Here is a 13,221-nt window from a genome sequence, read left to right on the forward strand (position 1 = left end):
GTTCTTGCGGAATTAGGCAATAAAATTGATAGTTCATTAAATAAATTAAGGTTTGCAGTTACAGTCTGACTCCTGGCTACCAGGACACTGTACAGTGCCATTTTCCTGCCTCTGTTTTGATTATTCTTTTTAAATGATGAAGAGCATCACAGATCTGCTGAGATTCAGTTAGACTTTTCAAAGTTTGACTTGATCAAAAAATCTCTAAAGCAAGCATGTGCAGCTGTCCTGCTCACACTTAGGTACACACTCATATGATTCTCTTCCTCTTCATTCATGCTGTGATTTTTTTTATTAACACATTTTCTCTGTGTTTCAAATTGAAACAATAAAAAAATAAAAAGGCTAGAAATAGATGAATCATCTAGCTTTTAGTTTAAAAATTTATCTTTTCATCTTTAAAGGCTTGTGTACTTGTGGAAGTTGGTGTTGAATACATTTTGGAAGCGGGCATTTTGGTTCCAGCTGTGCTATTTTATCAAAAGAAAAGTTTAAAAGTGCCAATTAACATTGGCACATCATTGTCCATATTGTTTAATTGCTAGCATGATTCCTGACACAGTTTTGGCTTACACCAACTAGTATTCTTTAAGACAGTTAGTAAACACAGTTCAGAGCTTTACATGGACTGCTTCCAATAGGCAACATGTATAAAGTCACCCTGTTTCAATTGGGAAGATAGTTTATCCTCATAAACATGAGCCGTATTGTGCCACTAGACCTTAAAGCTAAAACAGACAGGCCCATTTTTGTTAGTGGAATCAATGTTGCCTTTTAGTATGAAATAAAAATTGTCTAACTCTGAGGATGCTAAAATCCAGGAATTGGTCTAATTTTTTATAGACTTTCTCTGCTTAGAAAAACAAAATAGTGATTTTCTTATTATACTTGGAGCCAAACACAAAACCAGCATTTGTCAATAAAAGTTACTATTTTCAGTTGCCCTATTTTTCATATGACTAAAACTTCAGAAAAAAACCCTCATACATAAAAACTGGGATAAGAAAAAGTCTTTAGAACAGTATCATGCGACACTTTGAAAGGAGGTGCGGGTGACCTCCCACCAGTAATGGCCAACGTCCAGGACAGTGAGCTTCAAACAGCTGCCAGTGATTAGAGCTTCCTCTGACTCTTCTAGCAGGACCCCCTCTGCAGGTGGGCAGCTACCTTTATTCCAGGCTCATCCTTGCCTGCTTAAGGAAAAATGACAAAGAAAATTTGCATTACAAAGATCGGTGTTAGAGTCTGGTAGAGGTCTGAGCTGTTAAGACTTCAACACCATTACTTGACATATTTTTGTTCACTCCTCTGGTCTGAGGTTATAACTACATGTCCACACTAGAGGGAGGGAAAATTTAAAATGATGGAAAAATGGCCTCTGTTCCCAGAGGTTTCTTCAGTAGAGTATCTCCTGAACCTATAAAACCAGAATTTAGACACACATACACTTTTTCTTCTACAGGACAGAGAATCAAGTATGGCGGATGCAGGATGCAAGGCTGCAGTGTCAATCTGAAGTAGTATTCAACAAGATGTTGCAGAATATATACAGCTCTTTTAGCTTCCTACAAATTGCTAACAATGCTTGGGTATAGATAGGTGGTCAACTATTTTCTCTTTCCCATTTTGAATTTTTGTTTCTTAGAATAGCAGACAACACCTCCTATGACTAATTTAAAAGGAATCCTTCATACCGGCCAGACGGGGATGCAGTGAGAGGAGATAATTTTCTTCAGTAGAACATTACTGGATGCTTCTTCAAATCTGCAGTGTGAATGGATTTAGGTATAGTGAATGAGAGAGGAATAATCATGTTGTCTGCATTGCAGGCTGTCTTAGTAGTAAACTTAGTAAAAGAGTAATTTCCCTCTTTGCTGGAGAACTGAGTCTAAGGAGGGAGGAATGCCATTTTACTGAGAAAAAAGGACCTGTGTTAGCTACGCTGGGCTTTAAACCCTACACTCCTTCACTGAGCTTCAAATGTCCTGGATAGTGCAATCTCTGTGTAACATTGGAGGCTTAGGAAGGGAAGTGACACAATTATCTTTCTGTTTCTTTGAAAAACTTGAAAGAAATTAAATGTGCATGAGACTAAGGAAAAACCTAGAGGGTGTAGGTTAAGTCTTACAAATTTAGTGATCTTGAACTGATTATCTTAAGTGAAGCCAGCTTTTACTGTTGCTGTTCCTCTGGTGAAAACCATTGAAAGGTATTCAACAAGTTATAATGCTACAATTTATTTAGTCTGAATATATCTCTAAGCCTGACTGAAATGAAGATAGCCTCATGGTCTTTGTGGAGTGAATACTCAGTCCATGCTACAAATATCAATACATTCTGTGCTTGTCAACAGTCATCTTGTTCAATGCCAATAGAACTTTTCTTGTAGACATATAATTGTTGTAATATTACTGAGATCCGTATTAACTCAGTGTTTTTAGGACCATTTGCATTGATAGCTGCTAGCAGAAGGAACATTAATCGTATTTAAAATTCTACGATTTCACAGGAAATTAATCTTTATTCCATGACAGAAATAGCTGTTGAGTGCAGGAGTCTGTTCAGTTTCAAACAATTGGTTATTGCATGAAGAAGGAATATGTACTGTTCCTTAGACCATCAAAATACCCATGTCAGTTCTTTCCACACCTCGACACTGGATGCCTCGACCGAAGAAAGCCATTGTTACAAAAGAAAAACCTGGCTGCTGAAGAAAAGAGTAAGCAAACTCTTAAGCAGGATTCCTAGGCAACATAACAGTGTGGCAGACTGACATTTCTGATGATCTGAATTTGTATGCGTTATATTCAGGCTTATACTTTGATGCTGTCTAGAGAAGAAAAATATTTGTGTGTCTGTGTATATTTGCCTTTCTCTTCCTTTGAGTTTCCTTTTTATTTAAGATTTCTTTTTAATAATTTATTCTTAAGCACCATGAACATTTCCAGTCCCAACAGGAGAAACTGAATGAAGCAACAGCATTGAATTGCTGTTGAACTGTTGAATTACTATCCAGCTTTCCTTTATTTCCCCCCATTTATTGAACACCTACTGTTCTATTTCTTAATGTTTCTTTTTCTGTTCCCTGTTACTTATCCCACTGCTTCACTCACTCTTTGTGCTTGTGTGACAGAGACAGAAACAAATAAAGGCTGCTTTTGAGATGAAAAGTCCAAACTTGCTTTTCTTCGGGTTTTGTTTACCTGTTTCTTGCCAGCATGACAACTTAAGTGGTCACATCATTGCTGCCATTGTAGTGTGATGGCCATTTTACTTTGGCAGGACATGATTTCATACATTAAGCTCTCCAGAATTCACAGAAACTGATGTCCTTTCTCTTCAAGTCTTGTAGAGTTTTGAACAAAATTCAATTCACTTCCTGAGCTGATGATGGCGACTAAGAACTTCTTTATGAGAGACAATAATGAATTAATCCCAATCAAGTACTTATTTAAAAAAAAAAAAAAAGAGGAAATGCAGAATCAGAGTTATTTTCTCAGTGTCTCTGAAAACTGCAGTTAGAGAAAGGGTAAAATATAATTTTAAGCAAAAAGATATTTCTAGTGACTGATGAGATTATCATGTATTCTGTTTTCAGGGTGGAGCAGAACATAATATTCCAGTGGTCATTTCTAAGATTTCCAAAGAACAACGAGGTGGGTTTCAGATTAGTACACTGTTTTGACATACTCTTTAAAGCAAGGTGCATTAAGTCTTGAGATCCTTCAGGAAGTGTTAAATGCTATTGATGTACCATTTCTCTCTCCGTGTCATGATCTCTCTCTTCCTCAGAACTGTTCTCTGAAAAAGTGCAGAATTTATATTTGGAATATTTTTTATTTTTTTTTAAGTTCTTGTAAAGCATTATTTTTAAGTGAGAAATAAGAAGGTATTTACAGAATGAAAATGTTTAACAAAATTTAATTATTATGTGGGTTTTATTTCCAAATGGTTATTGCCAGGAAGCTGTAGCAGATCAAATGTTTGGTCATTAAAGCATGGTAACACAAAAAGAGAATGCATGTCTTTTTATACTGGGTAGTAGGGTAGTACTCAGACAGAGGTGGGTCATGGCAGAACCTTGATAATACTCATATGTTATTTCAGCATTAGATGCTGTGCTCTGTAAGCCTTTGCAGCAACTCATACAAAGCAAAACTAGTACTGCATAAGGTCTTAACCATACTTATTTTTAATACAAGCAGAGCTGGTGCTGAATCTCTGTATTGTTTTTAACTGGCAATGTTTTGAAATTATTGGAATGATATGTGCTAGGAAGATGGATAATGGTTAAACAGCTCATGTTGTGCACAATGATGAGAGATGAAGGTTGTGAATCAGTACTAGTATGGTGTATTTAATATCTCTGTTATGTTTGTGTATTTTAGTGTACATTTGTGTAAGGTCAGAAGCGTAAACTTGGAAGCATCTTCCTCCATCTGTAATGCAATAATTCTAGGATGCTGGTTCTGCACAATTAAAATATGCCAGCATAAAAAAAATCACATTATTCACCCACACAGATAAAGACAGTTACAGGGGAATCAGCGTATTGAGAACTGAAAGCCAACCCTGAAAGGTAGATGTGAAAGTTGTGTGTAGGGAGGCTATAGAGTTGCATGGAATGAGCCCCTAAGGAAGGCAATAAGGTTAACCTTAAGAAGTTACACTTGTGCCTCTGTTCTTTTCAGTATACATATAAGTATGTAATACATAGTAATGTGGCATATATTACCTGCACTAGCTATTAAAATGCTATTAAGCACTGCAGGAAAAATAAGAAAAACCTAGGTTTAATTGAGCACACAAAAGTACACACTGTTTTCTTTTATTTTTGTTGTGTTTTTTTTTTGTTGCAGTAGCTGATGCATTATTTCTAACCTCAATATCTAGCTGAGATACGATCTCCATTGCTGCTTTCAATAAAAATACTGTGATTTTTAGAGAGCTAGTTTTGAGGGACATCTCTTGTGTAGGAGACTACTGTCTTGTGGTGTAGAAAGGGTCACGCCATGTGTCTGTAGTAGGGTTCTTTGATACAGAGAATGCTGTTTGAACCAGAGCCTGTACCTCAGAACTCTTCAAGCTTGGTTCTGTCCTCCTCCCAATTGACTCCAGCTCTTTCTTTGGCTCTCTAAACAAGAATGTGACATTTGATGCAATTCTTAAAACCAGTGATGCACATAAGGTGCTTAGGCTAGCACATTAGGTCATATATGAAGTGTTAGTACATGCAAGCTCAGTGTCTGACAACAAATATTGAGATATGCATTTAGTTAAGAAAAAAAGAAAAAAATCAGAATGCCTATGCTCTAATGATTTAAGCATCCTTTGTTACATCTAGCTAATAAGACTAGTCCTTCAAACATATACTTGAGTGTCATCATTTATGTCAATATTGATTCCAGTTTTACAGCTCATGTAAATAAGTAAAGTTTTTGGATCAAGTCCAGTTACAGTCTTTTCTAGACAGTGTCTTCTGGGATGTTTTGGAATACTATAGAAAAATAATCCCATATAATCTGTTATCATTCCTTAGTTCTCATGTTGGGGGTTATTTAGTTCTTTACAGACAATTTAAAAATCTTTGTTATATTTCTTGTGCATTTGTAAAGCATATTTGCATTAGATAGCTCTGTAACAAAACACAATATTTAAAAGTTGCAACTGTAGACTTAGATTTTGTAAATTCCCTTGTGATTTATAAGGTAGAGCTTTGTTTTAAAAATCAAATTCAGTTTGGCTGGTGATTTTGTACAATATACTGATGGTCTAGCTCTTCAGCATATAAACTGTTATCCAGAATAAATACTCCACTGAATTTTTCAAAGATGCAGGATCTAAAGTATCTTTGGTAAAAGCTTACAAGTTAAATTTGTCATTCATAAGTAGCTCTGGAGTCTCCATGTTGCTTTTTCCTCAGAGTTTGTTAAGACACAATCTCTCACAGGCAAATAGGACGTAATCCTGCAGTCATTTTCTATTCAGAAAAGTATGCCATACCTCACCATAATGGCCTAAAAGGTGCTAGTAACTGATGGAAGATGTTTCATAGTCTTGTACTTGGGCTAGGTAGACTCATTTTAACACTGATATGCCAGTATTTGGGGATTAAAAAAAAAAATCCAAATAATTTATTTGGACGTTGTATGTTGGGGTTTTTATTAGGTTTTTATTTAAATTCTTAAAAGATTATGTAAAAACATTAAATGAGATAGGAATACATGTACATGAAATGTCGGATATTTTGTACAAAATGAGTGAAAAATGTGCTTTTTGTTTTCAGCGGAACTTTCAGGTTTGCTCTTTATAGGAGATGCAATTCTACTGGTGAGTAAAATTGCAAGTTCTTCTGTATATATTTTTCTAGAAAAGTGAAATGAAATCTATACTTATGAAATGTAGAGTAAGTCTTCTCTTTATTTTTTCAATAACAGATTAATGGAATTAATGTGAGAAAATGCAGGCATGAAGAAGTGGTGAGCTTTTCTGTTTTTTAGTCTACTTTTTGTGTTTTGTAGTTACTGCAATGATAGTGTATGCTGTTAGCAATGCACTGGTATCAGTTGTATTATTGTTATTCTTAAACAAACATGACTGTACCTTCTAGCATGGCAAGCAACTAGGATCTTAGTGCAATCTCTTCTTCATAAGTTTGTTGTAATTGCTGTTCTCAGATAGGCTTTCCTATATTAAAGGTGATTATTTTATTATGCAGGGTTTAGCTGTACATATTCCAATATTTCTTCTTCTGGCTTATAGCTATCAAATTTCAGCGGTGCTGCACCTTTCTGGCTGTGTGAGGTCATTTTAATTTCAAAAGCTGTAATTTGCACTATGTTGGAGATTTGTTGTTTGGTTGGTTTTAATCCTATTTAAAAATTGAAACAAAAGTATTCGTCTGCCTTTCATTCTGTGGCTGTTACATATGAGGGTACTCTTCTCCTTCAGTTAAGCCATTATCAATATGGGTTTAAAATAATGGTGTGTTAAGGAGATTCCTTCTACAGAAGCAATGTGTGTTTGAGAGCTCTATAGTAGGCTGGTTCCCTTCATAAGTCAGCTTTGCTAAAAGTATCATGTACTGTTGTTTTATTTGATTTTTTTTACTCTTCTTAAGTACTTTCAGAAGTAGGAAACCCTATATTTCAGAAAAAAATGCCAGAAATGAGAAGACTACTAAAGAAATTATCTTTAAATCCTGTGTAGCTCCATAGAATTTGTACCTGTATTTATAAAATAATGTAGTAATGTTATATTTGAAAGTTTACTTTTCTAAAATTTACTTTGCCAATTCAAAGACACTCATTGAACGTACGCCATTCAGGTATTGAAAACAAGAGTTAATAAAGTTGAAGTTCTGATGAACATGTTAGTGCAGGCTGAAAGATTAGATCACTGCACTATTCCTCAGAGTGCTTTTGTGCACTGATTTTGTGTTGGAAATTTGTGGTGCAAATCATGCTTCATTCTTCAGAGCCTTTGTCATACCACATTCCATATACACAGGCTAATAGTCTTATTTATAGTGTTTCTAAGCTTTGGCTGTGCAAGAGTGATCAGTTTTTAATCTTTTATAAGCTTACTGCAGTTGTTTGGTTTAATATGCATTAGTATGGTAAATCCCCATGGGATATAAATAGGCTTTTGGAATTTCAAGACATAAGAAAAAGATATTACTAAAATTGTAGACTTGCACACTCAAAGGCATATTGAAAACTGGTAAAAACATGAGGATTTTTTTTCTTTTATATGAGACAATCTCTTAACCATTACAAGTATACATAAACCTGTTGGCTATTTATGATCAGGTTTAAACATTTACAGAAAAAAAGAGATTTTGGAAAAGCCAAAAGGTGCAGATTGACAGAGAGTAGCAAGTATCATTGTGTTAAAATTGTTTTATACCTTGTTTGTCCAACATAATCTGCTTCTCAAACTCCTTATAGATAATTCTCTCTGAATTAAAAAAAAAGTGTTATCTTACCAGTTTTGAATGTGCATTTGTGTATGTGCAAGTGTTTTAGGAGTTTAAGAAGCAGATAAATTTTAAATTAAATCTTTATTCTAAGAATAATTCTTAAGAATTAATAGTAAATATTGAGCAGTATTTAAATAAGATAAGATGTCCGTATGACATTTTATAAACTAAAATCTGTAGACGAGTTATAAATCTAAAATATAAAATAAATATAAAACCCAAAGTAAATGAACTCTGATAATCTATTTTTTTCAGAAACATTCACTATCATATGTTATATATTTGTGGAGTAAACTTGTTGTAAGGCCTGCTATGGTAATTATAGGTATCCTTATGCATTGTGCAGTAATCTGTGGGTTTAGGCATAGCCCTGAGTAAAGGGCAAGTACATCAACTGGTCTGCCAGCAGGAGTTATAGGTAGCATTTTGTCTGCAGCATGCCCTTTGCAGTTTGAGCTGTTCTAGCACTTCTCTCTTGCAGGGTCTTTATCAAATACAGGATCTGTAACTCTAATCTCAAGGTAATAAAGAAAATAGGAAGTGTGTGGAGCATAGTTGCTCACAGCAGGGAGTCAGACAGTAGTGGAAACTTAATTTTCAATCCTTATTGCATCTAGGTACTTTTCAAATGGCTATGCAAGGTACATGAGCTCCGAGCTTTGTTTCTTTCTGATTTGTTGTGTAACTAATTAAGACTTAGCAGGTATCATATTATGTGAGAATATATTAGTGTTTTGCGTTGGTTTAATGTCTTAGAAAATATTTATTGTAAACCAGAGTGGATTTTTTTTCTGTGTGTAAAGGTGAAGATGTGCATAGAAAATTTAAACTTGTATCTGCGGTATTCATCCTATGAGTGTTCATTCTTTTCTAGATCCAAAACTTCTTGCTGCTTGCAGAAACATTTTAAGCATATGTCATATCTTCATAGCTCTGCAATGAAATGACCTGTGGCATAATCCCTGCAGCCTATTGTATTACACTGATGATTAGTTGGCCCTGGTATTTCACTGTGCTTTACTGATAACTTTAGTATGCATATAAAATTATTTGAATTTCAGAATTAAGTAGTTTAATCAAATTAGTGCCATCTTTCATACTAGGGAGAATCTTTCCCCAATATATAGTGAACTTAGTTGGCTTAACACTTGTGGGCACTCCTTTGTTGTCTTTATTGTCTTCCATTAGTTATTATATCTGGTGATATAGTATTCTGTGATGCACAGATCCTGTAACCCAAGTAATAATGCTATAATTAGAGGCCTAAATCTGGCAAATAGGTAGGTAGATACATAGGTAGGCAGATAGATGATTGATAGATAGATAGGTAGATAAGACTTTTATAAGACTGGATAGGTAGGTTTAGTCAGTTCTTAGTGTACCTTACTGGAGGCGTTTACACAGTTCCTTTCTGATTTTTTTAGCTTTAGGTGAATCACATCATTCTGAGCTTAGTTTTCTGCTTGTAGAAGGTGTAGATATTATTCATATCATGAAACCACGCTATGAGTTTCTATCAAAGGCTGTATGTCAGCTTGTTGTTTGTCTTGGGTTGTAAAGACTCCCATCTGAGTACAGCACAACATTGCTTTAGTCTTAGTGCTCTCTTATGGTAAAATAAATACATGCTCTCTGTGGTGAAGTATCAGCATGGGAGGAGGTTGAGGAAAAAAAAAAATCTAGCAATTCTCTTAAAAAATATCTCTCAACATCACACTGGCAGTTTGACTCAAAAAATGCAGTATGAGCATGAATGTAGAGGTAAGGAGCGTCCATTATATCTGTTAATTTACATGATTTTGTGCTCTTTCTACTCTGGATTTATCTTTGAAGGGCTCACAATGGTTATGATTATTCATAAGGCTGAAAACTAATATATTTGTAGTTTGGAAACTAATGTATCTGTAGCCCTTACCTCCATTTATTGTCCAAACATAAAACAAAGATAGATAGGCAATCACCAGCATAATGCTGTTCTTGTAGCACATGTGGACATTTTTGGTGGTTCTGGGTCTAGCCACTACACCGCTAACAATGGACAAAATCTTGGGAGAGAGTGAGAGGTCCTGCTGTGAGCTACTTCCCTTGAGCTACTACTGAGTGGATTGAAGTAGGAGAGTGCAAATCAACTCAGTTGCATACTGCCAAAAATCTTGTGTTGGATCTACTGCTCCTACTGTCTCCAGGGTTATAGTGCACCAAAGCATCTGGGGCCCATGGAGAAGGAAGAATTTCAGTCGAATGAACATTGATATGTTTAATATGTGTCTGTTCTTAACATTGTGAATAAAGCACCTCAGGTAGTATCAACAATTATGGTTACATATCACTGGAGTTCCTTTGGATCTTAACATCTGTTTTTCTCTTAGGAAATAAAAATAGAATTAAATGAATATGGATATGCAATAATTTCTTATTTCTTGTATTTGGGGAAAATTCAGGGAATGTTTCCAATGAAAAATGATAGTTTGTATGTGCCAGTTAACGTGGCATTCGTGCATTCCTTGAAAAGCAGCAGGAAAAGCTGATGTAGAGGTAGGTAAGTATCAAGACAGCATAGATTAATTAGACTTTGGTGGATTTTATGTAGAGCTAGCTGCAATATGTAGCACCTTGTTTCAGTTCAGCCATCAGCTGAGTTTTGCACAAGACATCATTTTCCAGCAGAATGACCTGACATGGGATGTCCAGGTGTACTGCATTGTATCTTTTGCTTCCCCCTTTTCTCTGCATTTGTAGCAGGGCTGTAACTGTGCTAGCCTTCCATGACTCATACATGTTATATGAAGCTGACGGTATAGGGATTGTAGTTGCTTAACTATAATCATGTGCACTTAACGAAACTCTTATTCTGATTTTTTTGTTTTAAAACTATGGTTTTATTCAAATGGATTTTTAAAACCCATTATGAATAGTTTCGGTAATGTTTTTCGTAAATGTTTTTAAGCAGAATAATGAACATATTGTATTTGTAAGACAGGACTGGAAACCAAATGATCTGAAATCTCACTCAGTCTTGACTTTGAAGATGTGTCTTTTGGTAAATCATGTTTTTATGTTATCTTTGTTTCTTTAACTGTGAAAAAGAGACCTAGACTACTATCAGGTTTAGCTCACTGAAATATATGAAGTGCTTCAGAATCTGTTCTAGAAAAGGATCTCTGCATTAATATTGTGCTGTTTGGTAATAACAGCAACCTGCACATACAGATCACCACCTTCTTATATTATGTGGCAGAGATCTTGTACTGTATAACTCATAGCACAACCATTTAATCCTTTCGCCTCTAGACTGAATGACGACTTTAAATATTGAAGCTGCATAGTTGGTGCTTCTAAGAGAAGACCATAGTCAATCTGCAATTTATAACTTTTGAATTTAAAAGTGAAATGTAAACTTTTTGGAAACCCAGTATTTTCTTTGTAAGAAGAGGCCAAGTTATTACTTTTCCCATACAGCTGCTGTTTTCTTTTTGAGTCTTGGGTAATAAAAAAAGTGCTAATGTCACCTTAGCTACCCTGGTGCAATTAATGAAAACATCTGTTACAATATATTTACAATGTCCTTATTGTTCATGAAATTTGGAGCTAATAATAATCCGTCAGATATTTCAGCATCGATTTGAAAAAAGTGTCCATCAAGTGGAAAAGAACCTAGCAGGTATAAATAGTTTACTGGTTTTTTCCTGTGTGGTGGAAATTCCTTGGATGAGGATATGTCCTGGAGCAGTATTCTTAACATGTGTTCAGCTGCTTTTCTAATCTGGTTTTAGCTATGTTTTTTTAGTGTTTAAATAATAAAATTATGTGCCAAACTCAGTAAAGGCTTGAATTTATTCAAGCACTATGATGTTAGACTTTTAAAATACGTTAATGTGTTGCTTGTCTTCCTAATTTGTATTTTCATTTCTTTTTCTCAAGATACCTGCAGATATAGTAGTCACATTATTAAGATTTCATCTTTTAAAACTACTCACCAGTACTACTGAGTTTTAATAGAAGGGAGTAGATTATGCTGGCATGACTAATACCAAGTCTATATGATTAATATTGTTATTTCCTTATTATGTAGCTGCAGTCCTCAAAGCAAAAATCCATAAGGATTTAGCAGGATAGAGTGAAAGACTGAATCACCAGTTATGGTGCAACATCCTTCAAATAACTGCCATTGGTTCCTCCTTTGTCATGCAGCTCTATTAATGCTGAAAGCCTGAGCTGCAAAGAAAAGTGGTAGATTTAAAGTGTGTACCATCAGACATGCTTTGTGACCTGGTTTACATTGATACTTTACTGTAAAGACTCAGGTTTCTTTGCTTCCTTAGGAAGCAAATAGAAATATTTTCCTGTTTGTTTCTATGTGAGTGTGTTTTATCCTCCAGAAGACTTTTTGAAAGATTTCTTTCTGCACTGCATCTTCCAGTTGTGGAGCTATACCTCAGTTTGACTTCGGTACAGGGACTCCATTTTTTCTTTGCTGTGGATAGGTGTAATACTGTACAATAATTAAAAAATAAGAAAATGGGGCTAGCTCTCTGGTAGAGTGCCAGAGTCCCAATTATTTTAAATCTGTTTCTATGTGGTTTATATTTGAAAAGCATAGTCCACTTCAGCTAGGTATTTGAGGTTTTTTTTTTACTTGGACTAACTACTCCATAATAATCTAGCAAGACTAGACAGGAATAACATAGAGAGGATCAAAAGCCTCCAAAAGGCAGAGGAAATAAACATACACAAAACGCTCCAATTTAATGTAGGAAAAATGAAACCTCCTATAAGCAGGAAAATTATCTTTCCTGGTCACTATTTAAAAAATATAATTTACTCATAAGGACTAGAAAATACTGTCTGACTGGCAACAACTGTGTTTTCTTTAAACACGTGTGTTTTCTTTAAACAGATAACAACCATGCAGTATAGACTGAAAGCAAATGTTCACCTCTAAAAGGCAAACTCTATATTTCTTATGGCTTGACATGGGCCCAAGAGAGCACATTGGACAAAATAGAGCACATGTACTGATTTAGCTAGGCAGAAGGAATCATAAATAAGAGGTGTGCTCAAAGAAGTGCAAATGTGCACACACATAGAGTCTTCTGACATTTTTCCAGCGGTTACAATACCTGATTTAACTCTTCAGACTTGTCATTGTTCTGGCTATAGTAAAATCAGATGGGTGCCAGGAAGAAACTTCTTATCCAGGGGTTATCTAACACCTGTACATAATTTTAGGTCTTTTTTTT

At 35.1% G+C, this 13,221-nt stretch overlaps 1 protein-coding gene across 1 annotated transcript in view; it reads left to right on the top strand.

The window, feature by feature from the left end:
• Positions 1–13,221, top strand: part of SNTG1 (syntrophin gamma 1) — a 349,189-nt gene that overhangs the window by 210,976 nt on the left and 124,992 nt on the right. Inside the window, exons 5-7 of the mRNA XM_075023274.1 lie at positions 3,599–3,656; positions 6,287–6,330; positions 6,438–6,479. Of these exons, the coding sequence (XP_074879375.1) occupies positions 3,599–3,656; positions 6,287–6,330; positions 6,438–6,479 (144 nt within the window). The remainder of the gene's footprint in view (positions 1–3,598; positions 3,657–6,286; positions 6,331–6,437; positions 6,480–13,221) is intronic.

Source organism: Buteo buteo, chromosome 3 (assembly GCF_964188355.1).
Source record: "Buteo buteo chromosome 3, bButBut1.hap1.1, whole genome shotgun sequence".
NCBI lineage: Eukaryota > Metazoa > Chordata > Aves > Accipitriformes > Accipitridae > Buteo > Buteo buteo.